Source organism: Netta rufina (genome assembly GCF_964035555.1).
Source record: "Netta rufina genome assembly, chromosome: 3".
NCBI classification, from domain to species: domain Eukaryota; kingdom Metazoa; phylum Chordata; class Aves; order Anseriformes; family Anatidae; genus Netta; species Netta rufina.
Window position 1 is genome coordinate 2,053,892 of NC_140125.1, and position 23,369 is coordinate 2,077,260.

Sequence of the window (23,369 nt, forward strand, 5' to 3'; positions counted from 1 at the left end):
TGCAAGATGAGCTATTGATAAGAAAGTTGGGAAAAGGGGCTTGCCTTCTCCAAGGGAGGCCAACATCATGGCTCATCTCAATGGCTGTCAGGTTGGTACTTCAGTCTTAGGACTTCCTTTTTCGGAAGACAGGGATTCTTAAACAGCTGATATATCATAGCGAGGGGGGGCAAAGGGAAGAAGATGCTGATTAGGGACTTTCTTTAGCATCAGCAAACGGGAACAGAAGATATGGCTGACCCGCAGAAACCATGTCAAAAGGAGAGGATATGGTGTATCCCCAGCCTGGGAAAACCTTCTCTACCCCCTTTGCAAAAGCAGTCAAACAGCACATATATATATATATATTTTCCCCCCCCCTGAAGTGTTTTCAATCACAAGCTCAGCCACAGAGACTGGACTAAGCCGCCTGGGTTTCTTTGTCAGACCAGGGTGGACGTCGATCTCACTCAACTTCAGAGCCTGCTTGGTCATCTCCCTGCCTGGCATGTTTGTAAGGACTGAGGAAAGGCAGACAAAAGGCTCTCTCCGCAGGTGACAGAAGAAGGCTACGACACCACCCTGAGACTAGCCATCTGCAAAGCATTCGGGAGGTAAGGGACAAACCCCAGGCTAGATACATAAGTTACTGAAGTGCTCTATGAGTTTGCATATTACACAGTGCTTGTGTACACAGAATTACACAAAGCTTGGCTAGAGCGGGGCATGCCCTTCCCCATGGCCACCCTTGAACTGGGCAGTTGCCAATGTGCATAGACATGCCCTTCCATGACTATTTGCTGAGCTGGGGGTCTAAACATCCAAGGCAGGAGAGCCTGGTATTGCATGGAGGGAACACATCTGAGCTCCTCTCCACTCACCACATCCATCTGCCACCAACTGGCCTGTCAAAACAGTGGGGGCACCCTGAACTGCTGCATGAGGCAAAACATGGCAGCAGTGGGGGCTGTGTGCTGGCGAGTGAGGAGCTTGGTGCCCAGGTCTGGGCAGCCTTGCCTGTGAAGCTGCTGGTGAACAGCCTGCACAAACTGGTGATAGGTGCCTACCACATCCACAAGTGCGGCCCTGAGCTCCTGCTGCCTCTGCCTGCACAGCTGGCAGTGTGTCACCTGGAAGCAGGCCACTGCCAGCTGAACAAGGTGCCCAAATGTCACCCTCAAAGCATCCTGCAGCTCTTCAAGTGGCCGCTCTATTTTCAGAAGCTCCTTGCAACTGGACAGCAGGTCCTGGGAGGCTAAGCCAAGGGCACCCTTGCTCTCAGCACCCTGCTCAGCACATCGGTCTTGCAGGTGGGTTGCTTGGTTCCCTGAGAGGTTTCCCACAACCTCCTTGAGCTCTGTAGTGTAGGCCAGGAAGCAGGAGAAGTCTGCGGGGCTCATCTGTGCTTGGTCATTCAGCTGGCTGAGGGCTTGGACATGAGGGTCCCACATAGCCTTGTCCCTAGCGATGGTCACAGGGTAACTGTCCACAGAGGACCCAGGAAGACTGCGGTTGGTGGATGGTGGGGTGGTGAGGGGCTGCAGAAACAAGCTTCACATAGGAATGGTGGTTTCCTGCTCTCCTTCTTCATCAGGCCTGTGAAAGCAGCTGACATAGGATAGCTGACAGCTGCACTTGTCCATTCCAAATTGTGGTGGAGACGTCTTCATCATGGAAAATCCCCAAAATCTGGTCATGATAGGTCCAGAAAGTGCCTGCTCATCCTTCTTTTGGTTAAAGCAGAGGAAGGAGTAATTTGAAGTCCCGTGGTCTCCTGCTCTTTTCTCCAATGAGCCCAAGGGAATTGGGCCTGAGGAGATGGAAAGCCCTTGAGAAGGAGTCAGGGGAGAGTCTTTCTCCACTTCTGTAACCTGTTCTCTGGGAGAAATCTGAACAGACCAGGTCTGTTCGTGAGCAACATTTTCTGTGTCTTTTCTGGACTCCCCTTCATCCAGCCCATGTCTGCTTCTCAGCTCTTTCTCAAAGGGTAGTGTAGCTGAGGATATCTGCATCTCCTTTCTGACAACATCAACCTCTAGGCACCTACTGGTCCTCTGAGAGTCCAAAAGCTCTAGTGGAGCATCTATTCTCTTCTGAGATGGGCTGGGTGATGTTAGGTCTGATCTCGCACCAAATGAGAGCCAGGAGAGGCGAGTTACAACCCCTGAGGTGCTGCTGCAATCTGTTAACAGCTGGGTTGCATCTGGGAAGCCCATGTGATTTTTACTGAGCACTTTCTGTAAGGCTTCCTTGTTTATTTCTTGTCTGTTTTTTGCCTGCAATGAGGCATGGTCACTCTCATAGTCAGCACAGCCATCAAGGTTAGCTTTTCCTTCCTCACAGGGAGCCAGGACAGGCTTCTCCCATGCAGCTTGCTCCCCAGCAATAGGAAGCAGATCCTGGTCCCGTGTCACCCCATGGGGAATGGCCATGCTGGCAACACAGCATGAAGACGGCAGAGTACATTCATTAGCAGGGCAAGTCACCTCTTGGACCTGGAACAGAGGGACATTGCCAGCCTCATGCTTGACTTCCATCATCTCACCCTCCCCTCCCAGTGCTGCTTGGGCCAGCCAATCTCCGATGCTCACACAACTCTCAGCACTTGGCCACCCAGTATTTACCTCCATTGTGGGACTTCCCTGGACAACTCTGCTTTGTTCCCTGGGAAGGTACACGGGTTCCTCCAGGAACAAGAAAGGTGGGTATACAGCACGTGCTGGACAAAGGTCATCCACAGGTATGGCAATGCCTGCACTCTCCTCCCTGTGGTCACCCTGCAGGCGGACAGCTGAAATGGAAGAAACCACCAAATCAGTCACTGACTTTGTTTCCATGGTGTCAGGTTCCATTTCCATCATGTCAGAGGATGGGTTTGTGCTAGCCGTGTCTCTCTGGGCCTGGGTGGCAGCAGGAAGTCCTGATTCTGCATCTTTCTCGAAGTTCTCTGGGGATGGTGGATCTGGGGGCTGAGCAAGCAGTGGTGGTGTGGGTGGCCAAGTGCAGTAGCTCTGCAGGGAGTCTGGTAAAGCCAGTGGGAAAGTGACCTGTGAGGTATAATTGGTTTTCAGAAAAGATCTCCTCTTCCTCAGGCTCTTGGCATATGTCAGCTGCTTCTCCTTTCCATTCTTCTCTCTTGCTGTCTGCCTTGTCATTAGGTTTTCCCCCAGGCTGTAACACCTTGGTTTCTTTAGGATGCAGGAGTTGTCTATACCTTCCTGGGACATTATCTTGTAGGCTGCTGGCAAGGAAAGAGGATGCAAGTCAGAAAATGGCCCCAGGCAGCAGGATACAGATACACCTACGTAGCGGGCCAAAAAGCTTTTAACTCAAGTCCTACAATTGCAGACATAAGGGTTTGGCAACAGAGCCTGCTTCCTAAGTGCCAAAGGAAAGCCTCTCTTACTGCACCGACTTGGACCAAGCTACATCAAGAAAAATTTATTTGGACCTATGGCTATAAAAACTGAAGTAGAGGATCAGTTATGAAAGGAGCTGGATAGATAATCTCTCCCCTCGCTTACTGAAGTCGCTTGGTCTGACTGTAAATTTGGTGATATAAGCAGTACGCTAGAGTATTACCTACAGGAGCAGATTTATTAACACTGAAGAGAAGCCTCAGAAATTCCCAGCCTGGATATTTAGACCATAAAGACACACAGAGATGACAGCTTTGTGCCTGAACATTGTATTGTCACCATGCAAGAACTCAAAAGCCAACACTATTTTAACTACATAAAATGAATTCTTAAGTTCAGTTAGTGCTAGCAGAGCTGGTTAATTCAGAAAACAAGAACCCTCTCCTTGGTGAGAAAATACAATTACAGAGAGCTGTTGCTCAGCCATAAGTCTACCCTCCCCATTTACATAGCGTGCCTCTAACCCCAGAATTTGTTTTGATCTCAGGGGTGCATGGAGCAATGAGCTGTTTTACTGCTTCCAGCTTTCCCAAAACTTGAAGAATAGCAGAGTGAAGGTAGTGCCTGACAGGAATATCTGTCATCAAGGTGTCTGCAAGTGCAAAGGCACATATCTTTCTTGCATTCTGTTTCTGGAACTCGTTACCTTTTCCATCACCAAAGACTCAGCCTATACAGAAGGATGCACAGAACTTACTCCTGCAGCATGATGGCTTCAAGATCAGCCAGAGCCATACTTTGGTATTCTGGAATTCCTCCAGAAACCTGGGGACTTCCCAGAATGCCAAACTCATTTGAAAACCAATTTTTTTTTCAGATTGAGTGCTTAGATGTGATGACAAACCTCTCTGCCAAGCTGCTGTTCTGACCTCTATATGCACGTTCACTGACAGCTTTGTAAAGTATTCTTTGATGAAGAGTGGCTTGCAGAGAACGGGTGTTCAAAGGTCTTACAACAGTCTTGGGAAAACTCTGAACAGCTGAAGGATGCTCTTTCCCAGAAGACTGACATGGCAAACAGGCATCACCCTAGCTTAGGAGAAGGAAGGAAGGAAGGTGAGGACAGGAGGTGACCTGCAGTGGGGTGGGTACAGGTTTACCTGCCAGGGTGTCCAGGGGGCTGAGGCTGTCTGCAGCATCATAGAACTCTTCCTCAGAGCTGGTGTCACCAAAGCCTGGGGGTGGCTCCAAAATGAGATCACTCGCTTCTGCTACCTGCTCTGCTCCACAGCGTGCCTCTTCTTGGGCTGACACATCTTTCCAAGGCCTTCTTCCAGGGCTGTGACTGATGTTGCTCTTCTCTACACTGCCTGCAGGGGATACGCTGCAACACAGGCTGTAATAGCCCATGGCATTTCTCTCAGATAGCTTGGTCCCTAGCATAGACACACCTATGTCCACTCCTCTCTCCTCCCAGGGGCTGTGCTCACATCCATGCTCCTCTGCTTCTGGTACCTGCAAGAAACAGAAGAAGTCCCTGCCTTTTGCCCTGCTGGAGCCTTCTGCAGCACAAACAGGAAAGAAACTCTCATCTGAGTTGTTCATTTCGTGTACAGTTGGTGTGTAGAAGTGGAAGAACTCTGGCCTGGAGGAAGAGCAAGCTTCCAACTCATCTTCCTCCAGTGCATCCATTGAGTCACTTGAGCCGCTTGTCTTAAACCCTCGGCTCTCTGTGTTGGCTGAATCTGAAGCCTCAGATGTACTGTCTGTTGTGTTGCCACCTGCATCGTGTTGGTCACTTCCTCCAGCCTGGGGCTTTGTGCTGCTGTCCTTCTCTCGTCTGTGAAGCTCTCCCAGCTCCTTCTCGCACGCAGGAGGGGTGCTGCCGTATGCTGTGGGCATGCCCAAGCAATGCTCTGAGGAGGAATCCAGTTCCCAGGAGTCTTCAGAATCACTGCAGGTTCGAGATTCGTATCCTGTGATTTAAACACATCTGTCAGCCTGTCCTTTGCAGTGGCAAAGAGGAACAGCCAGAAAAGGGTTTACAAACTTGGTCACAGAGTAGGGATTCAAAGCCCAGAGAACTCTGCCTTCAGGTCCTCATCAGTAAACAATGTAAAGATGCAATCTGACCTGCAGGATCATAACCCATAAGTGGAGGCTTGGTCCTTCCTGCCTGCTTTGTCTGCTTTTACTGCAGCACAGTAACACCAAAGGGAGCTGCAGAAAAGCAGCCAGGCAACACGTTGCCTAAAGCCTCTGCCTGCAAACCCTATTAGACTGAAGTTATCCTCACAGGAGACAGGACAGCATGGCAAACAGACTCTCCTTCTCCTGGTCAGCAGATGCTGGCCAGAGGGTAAATTGTTCTGGAGGCTGGTAAAAGCACAAGTGCTCAGTAACAGGTTCAATAGCAGAAACCGCCTCCACTTCTTGGAAATAGATGATAATCATTGCTTCTTTCCCCCTGCCCAACATGTCTGGGGTTCAAGGAAAAATGGCAGTGACACTAAGGCTGATAGTCTCAACATTTTGTAGATGTCACTGTTCATTCCCAGGCTACTGTTCTAGCATGACACTGTTCTTAAGAGGGAATAACACCACCAATACTGCTGGATGATCCACCCACTTTCTCCCCATTCTTTGGCAAATTAACCTTCTTCAGCTGAGACACGGTGCGGTTGCTGTCTTTTCTCTCCCCAAGTAAATATGGAGGCATTCGCATCCACGAACAGTCTGTAGTAGCCAATGATGAGGCAAACAAGATCTTTTGCACTGTTTGATTCCAGCAGCAGAGTCAGCATCTTTTTTTTTTTTCCAGTAAGGGAACAGAAAACAACAACGTTAGAACAGGCAAACATCACCTGTACCACAGTCTGCAGGAACATGCGGCACACTGAAAAGACATTTCTTCTCCCCCATACGGCCATAATTGTACAGCATTCTGTTTCTGTATGAAACACAGAGAAAGAAGAGAAATAATTTTTGTTGGGTTTTCTTTGATAGGTCTCGCTGATAAAGCACAGCAAGAATAGTAACTTTTCTTCACTCATTTGGTATTCTTCCTAGAATAGACTCAGAAGGAGAGCTCATAAGCCTTTTGTACTAATGATACCATCAGCTTAATGTCAGATTTAATTAAAAAAAAAAAAAAAAAAAAAGACAGTGTGCATGACTCCCCCCTTTTTCTCTGTCCCTGATGCAGTCACATGCTGGCTACCACAAGAGCACCACTTACCTTCAGATCCTGTAGGTAGATTTTTACCATGCTCACTTTCTCAGACTCCTCTGTAAGCTCCACCCTGCTGATGTTTGCAAACTCTGCCAGACTTGTTATGATGTTTAGCTTGCTATTGATAATCTGGCTCACCCCATACTTGGCACCCACCAGCAATGCAACGTATGATTCTCTGTCCTGTAGCTGTAGGGAGAGAGGTTGAATCTTTAGCTGAAATCTAAGCAGGAACCCATTTGCCTGTGCTGGGCAGGGACTCCTCAGCCACCCATTCTTTTGTGGTATCTTTTAACACTGGACTCCCTTTACAACTGGATTCTAGCCAGCTGCAAAGGGAGCCCCTTGTTACTTACAGGCCGTCAGGTCACCTGCTCCTGGCCGTTCTCTTCTCTGACTTGGGGACCGCAAGTTTCCCTGTGCCCCCAAGGCAGGTGGCCCCAGAGGTGCACCAGGCATCTAACAGATCCAAAGAGGTGGTCAGCAGTAGCTTGCTATCAGAAATGTCACCTGGCTGGCTGTGCCAGATAGACCTAGTAAGACCTACTGGAGCTGGCCAGAAACTTCAAGAAGGCGTTTTTTGGACCCACCTATACTGCTCAGCACTCCATGAACTGTTTGTGGTCCATCATTCATTACAGATCCACATGGGGAGAGGCAACTAGCCAAGAAACCTCTTGCCTGAACAGAATTCTTTTTTACAGAAAGGTTTAAGATTGGCCAAAATATTTTCATAACAGTTGTTTTTTGAAACATGCTCAGATCTTAATCTTTGAATACCTTTTGACATTCAAAACATGGACAGATTTCATCTGATGGGCCAGTCACAAACTTCAATTAGGAAACTATGCATAATTATCAGGTAACTGTTTTGTTATTGACTTCAGTGGAGCTACGCTGAGTTACCCTTGCAGACACCCTGGCCAATATTTACCAAGAGGTCCCAAGGAGGGGAAGAGTGGTATTATACTAGAGCTCATTGAAACAGCATCAGCAGAGCCAATATTACATTTTCTACAAGCATCAAAGCAAAGACATGGAAGAAGGCTCAGCTGCTAGTCTTATGTCAACAGTGTAGAACAATATTTAAATATTCTTGCTTTAGATAGGGTTTGCTTTGGTTTAGAGCTGATCTTGTTCACTGGTGGAAAAAAAGGGTAAAACTACTCCTTGTGTCCTGGATTTCCAGTTATTGTCCAAGTATACTGCACGGAAGATGCACAGAGGAGGCACTGAGACAGCATATCAAACCCCAATTACATTGATAAATAGCACTCGTACCATCAGGGTGGCATTAAAGATCTTCCCATTGTACATCTTCAGGTCACTCAGGATTTGTAGGTAGTTCAGACGCACTTGGACTGCTGCGAGCATATGCTTCATTTTGCAAGACAAGAAACATTGTTTAGAAACATGACGGAGAATAAGATTCGTCAGCTAGCCTATTGGCTAGAAGACATTCTTTTCATACAGGACACAGTATTTGACCAACACATAAAGCTTGCTTTCCATATGCAATAAATCTGAATAGGACCATACTATATTACCACAATTACCATCTGACAACTGCACAAGCAAACTGCATCACAACACACTATATGGGGAAATTAGGGTGCATATGCTGCAGAGATTACAAAATGAAAATACAAGGGGAGAAAAAAAAAAAAACACAACAAGCAGTCACATAGAGAAGAGACCCACACAGGAAAGACATGCCCTCTTTGGCCTTGAGAAATGCTGCCAGTATTCCAGGAGGCACCTCAAACCCAGGCCACGCATACTACCTTCTGCCGAGGGTCCAGCAGGATCTGGTTCCGCTTCATATGGTAGCTGATGGCTTTCTTGATATCCTTCCCTCTCATGTTTCGAAGCAGAGTTGGTGAGATGAAGTTTTCAATTCCCCAGTCTCTCCTGACAGAAAGACAGGAAGGGGAACAAAAGAGGTCCCAACTGTGCTGTCCCACAGCAACAAGAGAACATGCTGAATGGCAGCCAGCTGATGGGGCTGGAGGAACATGTGGTCTCATGTAAAACGCCTGTTTTTCCACTGTTACGCAGGTAACAATCTAAAAGGTCAGTAAGCATATTGGTCTTGTCTGTCCTTGCTATGCGCAGGATGAAAACTGTCTTTACTTCGGTTACAAGATTACCATGTTTCAACATCTCTGGTCCCCTACACCTAAAAATTTGGCACATCTGTTTTGCTGAAAGGTTTACTCAACTGAAGAATTAAATATCCATCAACTAAGAACGGCATACTTGTCTGTACTTGCTTCTCACTCTCCACTGACTGCATATGGTCGAGTATGTCTGGCTGTACACAGGGAATTAGTGGCACTGTATAGGGTGGTTTTGGCTCTGTGGTGCAGTTACAGCACAAATGCCAGTTACTTAATGATTGACCCACGACAATTTCTTAAAGCAGGGCTGGTCTTCAGGGAAAGTTTGATTTAACATCACTGGCAGGCAGCACAGCACACCTGCTGGTTTTTCTGTAGTTTTCCAGATCTTATTATTTCGCATAAGGACTGAAATTAGGTATTTCTGGGAAAGTTCTGGTGGGTGAATGGATGTAAAGTACTGACTGTGAAAAGTTGGTGATTATTCTCTCTCCAAATTACAGCTTGTGTATTTCAGTATACTGGCAGAAGCAGCCTTAGTAAGCACAATTAAGCAGGAGATTTGCAATTTGATGTCCCTCCTGAACCAGAATCTCTGCCTGGTTAGGGAGATGCTCAGATGTTATCATACCCATACTATTTAGGCAACTCACCAGGTTAAAGACAGGGAGGCTCAGGAAGCTAGCTTCCTTGTGTTAAAACACCAGGCAAAATGAACAGAGTGTAGTCTCTTTGGGTCAGAAACAGTCTCCTAACCGGAACTAAACACTAGGCAAACATAGAGATGATGACACTATTTTTTCCAGGCTTACTCACAACGTAACACAGAAATTTTCGAACTTACTCAATGTATTTCAAGGATACTTTCTGTGGGTGAGCACAAGCATAGATTCTCTCTTGTATGTGTAGAGCAGCCAGACGTAACGCCACACTGCATTTCATTTCCACAGCAAACCTTTCCTGAAGCACATCGCTGCAGCTCTGGAACAAACTCAGCTCAGTTAGCATGATGTCACTATTACAAAGCTCAAAAAGAAGTCAGGATAAGACCTCCTATATGACTAGTATGGGCCAAATAGAGGAAGTCACCCAGCTCATTTCATTGTCATTCTGTTAAAAAGCCAAGCTCGCAAACTGATTTAAGAATTTACTGCAAGTTCAGTACAAATGCTTTATTCTTATATGCTCTGCATTTCATATTCACGTAACTGAACTGGCTTAAAGCATGCTTCAGCATCAAGAAGAAATGAGTACTGGATGGGAAAAGATCCAGAATTATGAAATGCCTCAATTTCACCTGCAGGTAAAGATATTCGAAGGCAACTGGGTCTTCCTGCAGGAGGTCTAAGGGATCCTTTGGGACAAAGCAAATTCTGAAGAGGCACCGGTAGTCGTGGGATTCTCTTTTTTGGACCACCTGCAATGGACAAACAGCATCATGCCAGAACAACTGGTGCAGTCCCTCCATACATGCATACTGAGCACCTGGCTCATATGAACTCACAGAAATCATTCAAAGCACTGGCAAGTGGGATGGCTGCAGATCAGCCACTGTCCTTAGCAAACACGGGGAGATGCTTCTGTATTTATATCTTAGATTCTTTTTCTGGTTTTCGCTTCTTCCTGTGGTAGTGCCCAAACAGCATTTGATAGAACTTTATTAGTATCTACTGATCTCATATTTGTAGCATAAGCATGACAGAGGTTTCAAGGCCATATGAAAATTGCAAAGGGGCAGGTTTCTCTGCTTTAAAGTTTAGTCTTCAGATACAGCAGCCCAAAGCAGACACTTGGATCATCATCATAATTTCACTACAATGTAAAATCCCTAGGTTATATATTAGCATATTTAATTCTGGGCAAATCCAGTAAAAGTTAATCAACAAAATCTACACAGAAATTCTCAGACACATGCTTAAGGGATAGATGGTATTAGCTACCAAACCTCTCTGCATTACAGTGGATCACCAACCAGCAAAGCGTCATGTTCATACTGTTGACTCACAAGTAGACTCATTCTCCCACATAAGATTAGCTCAGAATTACTAACAGAGCTAGCAACATATTTGTTTCCTTGCTAGGAGCTTGATCAAAGTTGTTGTTTGGCTGGGTTAACTCTCTTTGACTATCAAGGAAACTGCAAATGGCTCAATACACAGCTATTTTAAGACAATTTCAACTGATCCTCTGTGTTGATGGGCCTGTCTGATAGGTGGCACAAAACATACTTGTTCCCTGATTGCTCTACGTAATCCAAGCCCTATCAACCTGTGGGTATTGCTTTGCAAGTTCTCTAAAGGGAGCAAGGCACTTCTGAAAGCTCTGTTTCTCAGGGGGCTCTGGCTAATGCAGTGGTAACACATGCAAAAAGCAGAGAGAAGAGGGAAGCATCTCTCTCTGGAGATGGGGCAAAGCCCATTCTCTTGTGACACCTGCGGAGTTGGGCCTTCTCTGCACCTCACTAGCTACAACTCACTGGTATCAGTGCCCCCTAGCACGGCTGTGGGGCCACGCAAGGGGTTCTCCACACCTGCTCAATGAGCTCCTCCTCATGCAGCAAGTGGACCTTTGCTGCATTGTACTGCTCCTCCAGGGTGAGGGCGAAGTGTGCAATGCTCCGGATAGAGAGCTTCTCCTTCAAGGTGAGAACAATATCCTGGGAAGGGAAGGCACATGGATGGTCAAATAATTATAGTTGTTGATCAATACTAGCACACTCAGGGTAGATGATTCCAGTCAGCCTCTGGAAGCTGTGTGGGAAAGCAATGAAAAGGCAGCGGCCAAACCCAAGAGTCTCCACAGCCAAGAACAAGCTTGCTGCAGCAACACAGCAGCAGATTTTTTAGTGGTGTTTCACAGTAAACCAGTGCCTTCCTTTCTTCACTGACAACTTCTGAACACAATGATCTAGACCACAGAGGTCTCAAGGTTAGAGAAAGCCTGTAAGTTCATCAGAAGTGGAGGTACAGATGATGACAGACTCTCTGTGATGCCACACGCAAGCTTGGTGGTTAGCTGCTGTGCTATCCCAGCAGGACAGCCAAGCAACAAAAGCGTACATCGGCCAGGCAGGACAGTGTTCAGAGCCACCCATGTCCACTGATGCTATCCAGCGGGCAATGAAGGGAGCCAAAGGAACTGCAGGGGAAGCATGGGAAGAACAGATGAAGGCAGGAAAACACATTATTTTTAGTAGGTCAGGAGGTCAAGGGAGGGAAACTGCAGCTTGCTAAGAGTGCAATAAGATGCAAATCTTCAAGATGTGGTAGGCATCAAATTAATTTCCTAGAATTGCATTGCCTGGGCTGCTTCATGTCCAAAGTTTTTGCATTACGGTTTTTAAGTTTGGTGGTTTTGAACACTTTGTCACCTTCAGTTCAATTGTTTGCTGTTAACCATTCTAGCTTTCTAGAACTCTACAATACTTTTTGAAGAAAGTGAAAAGAACTGGTGAAAAACATTTTTCTCCACCAAACCCCAAGAATTTGAAACCATAATCATTAGTGAAAATCTTACCAAATTTGATGTAATATTTCAGTTATATGAAGAGTTCTGTTGGAATACTAAGCGTCATGGAAATAAATGGGTTTTTGGCAAACAGAAAACATTATGAAAGGCTTGACTAAGTACAAACTGAAACAGAACTCCTTCAATGCATTCAGTTCTCATGGGGTGAGCATAAATATTTGACTTGTATCAGTTTTATGCAAGGATCTCTAACACAACAAAGGAACTTTAGAAAACAATTATTTCAGGAAGTATTTTACACATTTGAGTGTTACTGTGAGGATGCTGGTGAGGGTTTCACTCAACTCCGGTACAAAAAAGTTGTTCCAGGTTAGAGGTGAGAAACTCAAGTCAAACATGAGGAGCTAATCCATCTTTTAGAAATAAATCCCTTGCAGGTGTACAATCAAATCCTTTTTCAACTCATGCCCCACCTCCTCACCGCCTCCTTGTTTTATTACACTTTTTTCTTTTTATTTGCTCAGCAAATGATTCTCACAAGGTTTGCAGGGACTTCACTGCATGAGTAGACCACAACAGTTTTGTGAAGTTGGGATGAAGCAGACAATAAAATTCTTCTTCAAGAAAATTTTCATTGCATTACAAATAAATTCTCCTTGCTTTGCCCTGAATATTCTTCCAGCCCAATTATCTCTAGTCTGGTCATCACATATCTTTCCACAGTGACTGCACTGCTGCAGGATAATACTTAACACTTAAAAGAAATTACGGCCTGCTATCAATGTCAACGAGCCAAGTTCATTAACTCCAACAGAAACAGTGAGCAACACTGCAGATCAGGCCAGAAAAAAAATCAGTTTTTAGGCCTCAATCTAAATAAGACAATTATGGAAAGTGTTGTATTAATGGCTTTAGAATCTGGTGCCTTGTACTTTGAAGAGAATAATGGTTAACTCATCTGTGATGCTTCCAAGCACAACTAATCCTAGGGAGGTGGTGCTGCTTTTCATCTCAATGGGTTCATTGGTTTTCAAGTCCCTGCAGGGAAGATGTTTTCACCAGTGCAGAAATGAGGCTGCAACATGGACGTGGGCTTCAAATAACAAGGCAAAAGTGCACTTGCTGAGCTCACACAATACCCACACCTGGACTCCACTCTCCACGTCCCAGACCAGGAAACTTTTTCTCCTTCTCAGGTATGCACATCATCAGTGCTGTATTAAACAACCTTCTCCTCTGCATTTGGTCATGTGGCTTCCTAGGAAAGCAAAGTTTGTGTGGACAGCTGGTGATCTGTCAGTCCTCCAAGCAAGCTGTCTTCTTGCACAACTTCAACCACACTTAACAAAGTTGTAGTGGTCTCCTAGCCAAGCTCCTGTAAGTTCTGTGAAAACCAGTTGCTGAGAAGAAAAAGAACCAAAGTAACGCTTCCCCTTCAGGAAGGACAAGGAAAATCCAGCTTGATCAGCAGCAGTTGACAATCCAATTGGCACCAGCTGGCCAGTGCAACTAAGAGGTTGCAAGTTCCACTACACGCACTGTTGCAACTGGACTGAATAGAGGTGGTGGGAATGAAGACAGATAACCAAGTTACCTTTACGGTAGTGCTTGTCTCAAACCTGAAAGCTTTTGTCTGCCCATTTTCCAAGTATACCTTGAGAACGTTTGGCATACAAAGAAGAGAATTCCCCTGCAGAACATCAACAAAAAAGAAAACAGTAATTAATCATTAGACATTATGCCTCTGGGCACCAGGCTGCTCTGCCTGACACAATACATCCTAGTATAAACCATAAAATGGTCTGGGTTGAAAGAGACCTTTATAGACCACCTAGATCCAATCCATCTGCCACAGGGAGGGGCACCTTCTGCTAGATCAGGTTGCTCAAAGCCCCATCCAAGCCGGCCCTGAACATCTCCAGGGACGGGGCTTCCACAACTTCTCTGGGTAACCTGTTTCAGTGCCTCACTGCCCTCACAGCAGAAAATTTTTTCCTTACGTCTAATCTAAATCAACCCTCTTTTAGTTTAAAACTGTTACCCCCTTGTCTTATTACTACAGGCCTTGGTAAAAAGCCTCTCTTTATCTTTCTTATAAACCCCCATTGAAAATATTGAAAGGCTGCAATAAGGTCTCCTAAGATCCTTCTCCACACTGAACAACCCTCTCAGCTTTTCTTCACACGAGAGGTGTTCCAGCCCTCTGATCATTTTTGTGACCCTTCACTGGACCTACGTTAGCAGGTCTGTGTCTTGCTTCCTGGGCTGAACACAGCACTCCAGGCAGGGTCTCATGAGACCATTGAAGAGGGTGAGAATCACCTCCCTCGATGCCATGCTTCTGTTTATGTAGGTGTGCTGGGTCTGGCTGGGATGGAGCTACCTTTCCTGCAGCAAACCACACAGTGCTGTGCTCTGCACGTGCAGTTAGAACAGCGTTGGTATCACACTAGTGTTTTTTCTATTGCTGAGCAGTGCTGGCTGGACTCCCTCCAAACCCCACAGAGCCACCCTGCTGGGGGTGGGCAAGAGGTGGGAAGGGACACCACCAGGGCAGCTGACCTAAACAAAAGGGATATTCCATACCATACAGCGTCACACTCAGCAATAAAAGGTAGGGAAGGGGAACGAGATGGGGGGATCTCGTTATGAAGACATCTCTCCTTGCAAACAACTGTTACGCTTATTAGGGCCCTGCATCACAGTCTGTGACCGAACATCGCTTACTGATGGAAAGTAGATTTTTTTTTCTTCTCTCTCTGCTTCCACACAGCCTTTGCTTGTTTTTTCCCCTCTTCCTTTTCCTTTTAATTAAATTATCCTTATCTCAACCTGTGACTTGTTTTTCTTTTTTCTTTCCAGCATACCTTCTTCTTGCTTTTCTTTTGAGTTATGGTGGATTTGGGCTGCCCAGACAGGTAAAACCACCAGAGTGGATATTAGGATATGACTAGATTTTTGCAGGCACACACTGCCAGCTCATATATAATTTTTCATCCACTAATATCCTCATATACTTCTCCATAGGGCTGCATTCATCATCCAGTCTGTTCTGATTGGTGATTGCCCCAATTCAGGTGCAGCACCTTGCACTTGGCCCTTCTGAACTTCATGAGGTTCACATGGCTCCACTCCTCAAGCCTATCAAATGAAAATCTTTCTCTACTTTTACAACTGTCTTTTATGGCACCACTTATTCTGTAAGTATGTTCCCAGGACAGAGCAAGGGAAGGAGAGCCTAACAAATACCTTTGCCAGGTATCTCCGGCTAGTTCAACAGCTGCACATGGCCCAGATATGCCCACTGTCTGGTTCCCACATAGCATAGGAAGACCTGACAGATACAGAAAAGCTGAGAGCTATCCTCCCGCCTTATCAGAGAAGGAGAAATGGCTGTCAGAAAAGACATCTTTCTGTTACTGGGCACTAACCTCCCACTCTGACACTTTCCTCCCACTGGCAGCAGCCATGCCTTCAGCTCGAGACATACTTAAATCATCCATGCTACCAAAAAAGCACCTCCCTTGAATGCTCTGTGAAAGAACTGGGAACATATTATATTCTTTCTGGAGCTGTCTAGAGTTCTTCCTTTAGTAGAGGTTGTTTGCACCTTCCTTCTTGTTTTCAGCCTTGTTCTTGTTCTTCTTCCGTCCTGAGAAAGCTTACTCCTCCATCCTTGGACTTGACATTCAGCACATGTTTATGTTCTCGAAGCAGCATATTCCTCCAATTTTAAAGCAGTTCATTCTACTTCTCACGACATTCCCAAGGTTGAAAATGGCATTTTGAAGATGACCTCTCTTATGTTTCATTTGCTGTGCAACACCTTATAAATCTCACAACCTTAATTGCTTTTGATAGTGAGTCCATATGCCATGTAAGTACCACAAGTAAGAATATAAAGACACTTCTGAATTTTGTTCCTTGTTTCTCCACTGCCTGTTTTGTTGTGTTCAAACAACTTACAGTCACCACTGAGAAAAATGAGCAAACATTGCCACTGCTCCTGAGCACAAGCTCTAACTCTTTCATGCTAAGTAACATGAACACATCACATTTTTGACAGCCTTTGCTTCCTCCAAGAATTTCAGAAAAGTTGTGCTGGTTTACATCTAATCCAATATTTTTCTAGTAGCTCCACATATTGTCATATGAATATCACCTTGTACAGCCAGAACTTGAAATCTATATATAAATTCTCATCTACAATTTAAGTATCATCACTTTCCTGGTCAGATCCAATTAGCTGACCAGAATATCCAAGATGGGATTTCTCTCCTTTCATGCAGGCTCTGATAGACTACTACAAATTCATTCTGAAAGCCTCACCTATTGCTTAAGCCTGTACCCCTCATGTTTTGTCTGGTACAAGCTTGATTTACTCCAGATTACAGCTAGGCCCACAGGTTCTAGTAATGCATTGACTGATGCTGACTTCATGATCCTGAGGGACCTGACTCTTGCATATCATTCAGCTGTATGGAAATACGTACTGCGCTCGTAACATAAAATGGAGGCTGGGTAGTGCTGAGGCTCATCAACAATTTATGTTTCTAAACATAATTGTTATGTTTCAGGTTTCAACTGCAAAAGGCAGCTTCTGGGTTCCTTCCAATTGCCATAGAGATAATTTAGTCATCAGCATTAATGCTCCATTAAGATCATAAGAGTGGTGTATTTACTGAAACAGGAGTCTGCAGTTTTTCAGGGCCATGATACATTTGGCCAGGGCCAGGAGGAGATAACCCAGGTACTTTGGCAGAGAAAGAACCAGCACTGACAGCAGGATTCACCTCTTATCTTTAGGGTTAGGATTTGTCATGCCCAAACTTTAGTCTAGGTTTACTACGGAGAGAATGGCAATTCAAGAGATGACTAGTACATCCCTTGGTGGCAGTGTCACGGCTGTCTAATGCTTGCATAAAGTTTACTTAAACTTTAAGTGGCAAAAGGATAGAAGTAGCACATGCAGATATTTTTCATTAGCCCTAATAAGAAAATGAAAGATAAAGCCTTCTGGAGATGCCAGCACTTCACCGAGGAGCACAGGAAACAAGATGGGACCAAATGCCTGGATGAAAATCCAAGTCAGACAAGCACAGTGAAGGTACAGCCACTCTGTGGGTCCTGGCCATGTTGACCCAGCCCAGCATGGGACCCATTTCTTCTCAGCACACAGTGCTCACAGTGCCCATGTGCAGCCATACCCCACTGACCTGTGTGTGTCCATTCACCAGCACTTCCTCTGCAAAACGTACTTTCACAGGGTTTGTTTTCAGCCTTGCCCTCTTCTCTGCAGTGAGGAACGATGACTTAGGCCCACCCTGAAAAGATAACAGCACTCAGTTGGCAGCTTGGCCTGTTGTACCTATGCACAGAAGGAGCAGCCCACAGTATAGTCATGGGTGCAATCACAGCCAATGCTGCTTCCACCACACCACCTCGCACCTACAGAAGCGGGAGACGTTAGGAGCCTCTCATCTTCCTGCACAATCCAGGCATGCTGCAGGATTTCAGACCTATCTGGGCAGTCACTGAGCCCAAACCCAGCTGCCCAATAACAAGTGGACAAACATGCAACACATACGGTGCACAACCAATTTCGCTACATATTTGTACAGTTACTGTGTTTAAGCATCTGCCCAGCTCCTGCAACGAAACCAGGATCCTGCAGAAAACCTGTTAACCCAACAGCTGGCTTGTGATGGGTATCAACACAGGATACCATAAACTGTCACACACAGAGTGCCTGAAGTCATAGACGAAAACTCTTCTATCAGCATATCACATGAACACAGCAGTGTATGTAGCACTGATGCAATTTCTAGAGCATACTGACCTATTGCAAGTGTTTTAAGAAAACTGCAAGGCTAAAAAGACAACTTGATGTCATCGTGCTGCTGTCACATAACCACAATTTCACCATGACACTTTCACAAGAGATAACATGAGCTTAGGAACCGGAACCACTAGGTTTTTGTACCAATAGGTCCCTCCTCTTGTAAACCATGATATTCCCTACAGAGATGCCAACAGGTGATCAGAGACAGCATCTCTCAGTATCCACCCAAACAGCTTCCAGGTGGAGCACTTATCACAGTCTCAGCAGAGGCACAAATGCCTCCCAGCCTGCCACAGAATCATCTTATTCCAAGCGCATTTGGCAAGGACAGAGGAAGAGAGGTGGGCAGGAGTCTCTGTGCCCTGCCAGCAAGTCCTTCTAGAGACTGCCAGGGCACAGAGAGCATCATGCCCATCAGCTACTCCCAGGAAAGCCTGGACCATCCTGTCTGGCATGGCCAGAGCAGCCACGTCAGAGGGTCTGATAGCCATCAGTGGGAGTTGTTACCTCTCAGCTCTAAGTACAGCTGCCTTCAGAGTGGGGCAAGAGCCAACCCCAAACCCAAGAGATAAGCTGTGGCTGTACTTGGAGGTGTCCTTAAAGTGACCTGCAAAGGAAAAGACAAAAATGGATTTGTGTCCCATTTGCTTCTAAAGCAATGCATAAAGGCCTGTGAAGGGTTTTTCCAAATCTCATAAAGGGTTTTTCTAATCTCTTTTTCTCTGAAAAGTAGTTGCATTTCCCCTTGCTGGCTGACATTCAAGTCTTGTACATCTCTCATTTATCTTTTATCTCCAAAGCTAGACCAAGCATTGGCAAGACTTACTGATGTACTGGACATGGGAAATCAAATTAATAAAAGACAGGAAGCCACCACTCATGGGATTTGCCTAACACTTTTCTGTTACTTTGGCTTCGTGCACATCTGTTCAATGCCAACACCTAGGAGACTTTGTGCAGGAAAAAGGTATTTAGGAGGCTTTGTCTTCAGTGCATTTTCACTGAACTGTCAAGAAACCTCATTAACCTTAAGCCTGAGAGCTCCAGCAACAATTCTGAAGGAAACCAAACATTTTTCTTTTTTCAAAGAACAGAGCTAAATTTAAAAGTCCAAACAATCAAACGAAAATAACTTCCCAAAATGCTTTGCTAGAGGGAAAAAAAATTATCTCCTACAGGCCGCTGTCATACATCAAAAGAAGCCAAAAAGCACACAAACCCAATTTTGTCCTTGCTTTGCAGCTCAGCTTTTACCCACTTTGAAATCTATGTTGGCACACAATTTATGCTGGCAGTACACCCCTGCTGGTGATTTTTACACTGTAGGAATGGGCAACCAGCACTAAAGTTTGTACTAAAACTTGGCTTCTCTTCCCAAAGTAGGATCAACACCCAGGTCCCAGACCTTCCTAGAGATAGATGAGGGAAGCACAACCCAGCCGGCACAAGCAGGCTTGCTTGCTCAGGAGAGAGATGGAAGAGTAAAGAGCAGGGGAGGAATTTATAGGCCAGCCCTTTGCTCAGCTCAGTCACAGGGCCTGCTGAACTATCAAGGGGAAATCCTCAGGTGATTAGTACTGAATCCTCAGGTGATTCAGTACTGAATAGGCAGGCAGAGCCCAGAGAAAAAGGGATAAACGTTTTCCCACAGTCAGAAGGAGTGCTAGAAAGCACCCGAGGCTTGAGAAAAACTCAAGAGCTTTAAAGGAGCACTGAGGGTGAGGGCAGGGTGGTGGTGGGGGATTCCACAGCCTCAGCATTTGCCTTACAAGTCCTGGAGTGTAGAAGGCTTCCTGACCCCTCTGGGGCCAAGACAGCTGTGGCACGTGGGTAGCACCCATGCTGCTCCTGGCAGGCTGGCACGAGACATGGCATGCTGGGTGAGATGCCTGTGGCCTTGGGGGAGGCCTCCCCATGGCCATGCCCTCCTGGCTCACAGGCGGCTGATGCAAAACCATGGCCAGGCACCTCCTGAGCCCTTCTCAGGATGCCTCTAGCTCCAAATCACTCACTGAGCCCCCCGCATGGGGCAGATTCTGTGGGGGCTCTTGCCCCCTGACCAGGGGAGCTGTGAGGCATTACCACTGATTATCCCTAGAAGCTCTTCAAAAGGCACAGGTGTGCACAGTAGTTCCTTGCAGCTCCCTCACAGCTTCGGCCAAGCCCATGCATCCTGCAAGCCACCCCATCTGCCCCACCTTCCCAGGGCTGCCCAGGATGGGAAGCACAGCTGCTGAGAGTGCTCGAGAAGCCATTTACCGACGTGCTGCGCAGGACGGTTAGGAAGAGCTCGTCACCAGCCTCCCTGTAACAGAGACAGATGCAATCAGCCAGGGTCAGCAGCTGCTCGTACCGTTGTAAACCCTGGTGAAAGTGGGTTCCCACACTTCCACTCTTTGCCCCCGTCCCCTTGTCCAGACAGGGTGAACAGGACCATACCTGATCATGTCAGCCACCCGTTCAATGGACATGTCCTCTACCATGGTGGAGTTTATCCGGAGGAGCTGGTCACCTGGCAGCAGCTTCCCATCAGCAGTGCTCCCTGTGGACAATTGGCACACTGTTAGTCATGGACTGGCAGACCTCCTTCCCGGGGGATGCACACTGAGCTCTCCTCTTCCCACCCACCACCCGCTTGCCTCAGCAACTCCCTCTGTGTGGCAAAATAAAAAGGGGCCAAGAGGCTTGGGGCCCTGATGTGAGCTGGTACACTCAGCCTGTATTCACACCACCTAGCCTGGGCTGCTCTCTGGTCACCAAACCTCTTAGCAACCCTCTTGTGCGTGCCTTGTCCATTGTCACAGTGCATTATATAGCACTCACAGGCACTGTGTGCCTTGGGCATAGTGGGGATGTTCATAGGATCTTGGGAGGCCACAGGATGACTGAGAGGGATCACCAGACTGCCTGCTACACCTCTCCCTGGGAGAGAGAGTCTACGCTCCTGGCATAATGATGGCCCTTGGCCACCCAGGAGAGCATGGAGGTCTTTTCAACCACACTGGTTGCTGGGAAGACCCACAAAGAGGTTTTCTGAAGACTAACAGCCACAGGACCCAAGAGGCTACAGAGCAGGCAGACTTCTGGTCTGAAGAACAGAATTGTGCAGGCAGCCCCTGGCTCCATTACCACAAGCCTACTGGTCAAGGTATTTTATTTCTCAACCAGACAGGTTTGCCCACATAGCACGCTAGCACCCAGCACCCTGGCACACAGAAAAACACAGAACACAAAGACAAAGGGTTGGAATTAAACACAGGACTTTTAGCCATGGCCAAGACTTAAAAGGACAAGTTTCTCTGTGTCTGTTTTATTAAAACACTGATGCTTTCAGATTAGGAAAAAAGAAGAGCCTAACAAAAACCACTCCATCTACACTTTTTACCCTTGAATATTCAGCTAATTTAGTCACAGGTTTCACATGGGGGGATGTCACAGCCTACATAGCCTGCTGGAGTCAGAGCCCAGACCACTCTTCAGCTACCTTTCCCACACCATCTACCTGTCCAGCTTGGGCAGTTTTTCCTCTGGCTGTCAGACTGTTACCAATGGGGGTACAAAGCAAGATTTTTGTGTATCTAATAGGAAAAACAAACAAACAAACAAACAACAAAAAACACCTTAGAAGCAGAGTTATGTCCCTTCTTATGGGGAAGAGTTGATTTGCTCGACCTAAGCAGAACTCCAGCTAGACTGCCTGTATCTAGCAGTGATCCTCTCTCTCTTACAGGGCATTAAGCCCAGACAGCATTTTCGGCAACAGGATCTCACTGCAGAGTAAGAACTGTAAGATTAGATAAAATTCTTCCTTGGCATTTCAAATTCAACTCCAAAAAGAACTTTTCTTTCAAACAGCTTTTTGTGTCTCTCAAGATCAGCTGTGTCTGAGTGCAACCAAACAATTCATGGTGAAGTTGGCACTGTTTTAGATTTCCTCTGTGCTGTGAGAAATCAGACAGATGTTCAAGCACTCTGCATGTCACGGGCACACAGGCTTTCTCTCTTCAGAGATCAAGGTTCACGTGCTAACCATAGGCATCTGGCAGAAGTTTATCACAAAGGCTATTTGGGACAGCTCAGGCTTCTCACACATATGCTTGTAGGGAGAAGAAAATGGTGCTTACCTGCAGTGACAGATGCAATTGTAAGAGGAAGGTTTGGGCAAATCTCAAAGCCATAGTGATGGAGGACCAAGTCTTTGTACACCGTGACAGTGAGCCTGACATGGCTGGCAGGCTGGCCTCTGCCATCCGTGGTGGCATTTGTCACAGGCAGTCTGCCACTGTGAGACAAGAAATTGGTGATTAATTAAGATATAGTCAGAAAAAATGTTATCAAAGGGGCTTAGATTCCACAACCCCCCGATTTCAATGGGCTGCACAAATATACATAGAGGTCAGAACTCTTTTGGGTACCCATGGGAGTCTCCATGGTGGGCAGGCCAGCAGTGCTCCCCTGGGCTCCAGGGAAGTGTGAAGATAACAGGCCAGCAGTACCAGGCAGTTGCAGCCACAACTCTTTCAGCCACCTCAGTCCAGTGGTTGCATGGAAGGAGAAATCCAGGTGAGCCCCACAGCAAGCCCTGACCTCCATGGGTCCAAGCAACACCTTCACCCAGCAATGTGGTGAGAGAATTTGCAGCTCTCAGCTCCTGCCAGGATTCCATCCAGTTTAATTTTGATTCACAGACCTTAGAAAAGCAAAGCAGATACGGGCCACGATCTCTTGCAAATGCAACACTGCCTTGTCCTTAAGACCTGGGCCAATGGCAAGACACAAGAGTTACAAGCCCATCTTCAAGAGAAGCACATTTCACATTGAACAGTATTGTGTTTCTGTAGGTATGGTTCACAAAATAGGAATGGGTGAAAGAAGGAACATTTGGCCCACTTGAAAATGAGGGAGATGCTTGAAAACACTGCTTATTTCTATGGAATGCAGTATGCATATTTTGAAGGAACTGTAACACTGAGAGAGAACTGCGACCTATGACTCTCCACGTTCACTGGAAACAAGCTTGTGCTGTCTCTGATCAAAGCTGATCAACAAATACAATGTTTACCTGGACGCACCATCCCGGGAGCGATGAAGCCATTTCGCTACCATTTGCTCTATTCGACATGCTTTACGTGTCTGGATTAAGTTAGTCTCCAAATCTTCCATTTATCTGAAAGTGACAGAAATCACAGGAAAAAAAAATCATAAAAGATAGAAAAGTCTGAACAGTGCCTAGAAGATTTAACACCACCAACTCACAACTCCTGTTTCCCGTGCCTGCACTTTTGTTTTGTCCAGAGTGGTGGTTATACTGCATTAAATTCTCATAGCAGAGAACAACCTAGTAGTCTCTGCAGTCCTTTCTCAAGGTA

General features: G+C 46.2%; 1 protein-coding gene across 1 annotated transcript; it reads right to left on the bottom strand.

The window, feature by feature from the left end:
* Positions 1-887: 887 nt before the first annotated feature.
* Positions 888-23,163, bottom strand: LOC311207376 (FERM and PDZ domain-containing protein 1-like; the record flags this gene model as incomplete). The annotated part of the gene is made up of 17 exons (XM_084283380.1): positions 888-1,517; positions 1,593-2,255; positions 2,604-3,220; positions 4,499-5,314; positions 5,995-6,142; positions 6,577-6,759; positions 7,852-7,947; positions 8,355-8,481; positions 9,535-9,671; positions 9,988-10,107; positions 11,221-11,346; positions 13,753-13,848; positions 17,375-17,482; positions 20,260-20,305; positions 20,440-20,542; positions 22,125-22,282; positions 23,063-23,163. 17 exons carry the CDS (start codon positions 23,161-23,163, stop codon positions 888-890), a joined length of 4,275 nt encoding a protein of 1,424 aa, XP_084139506.1.
* Between the last annotated feature and the right edge of the window lie 206 nt (positions 23,164-23,369).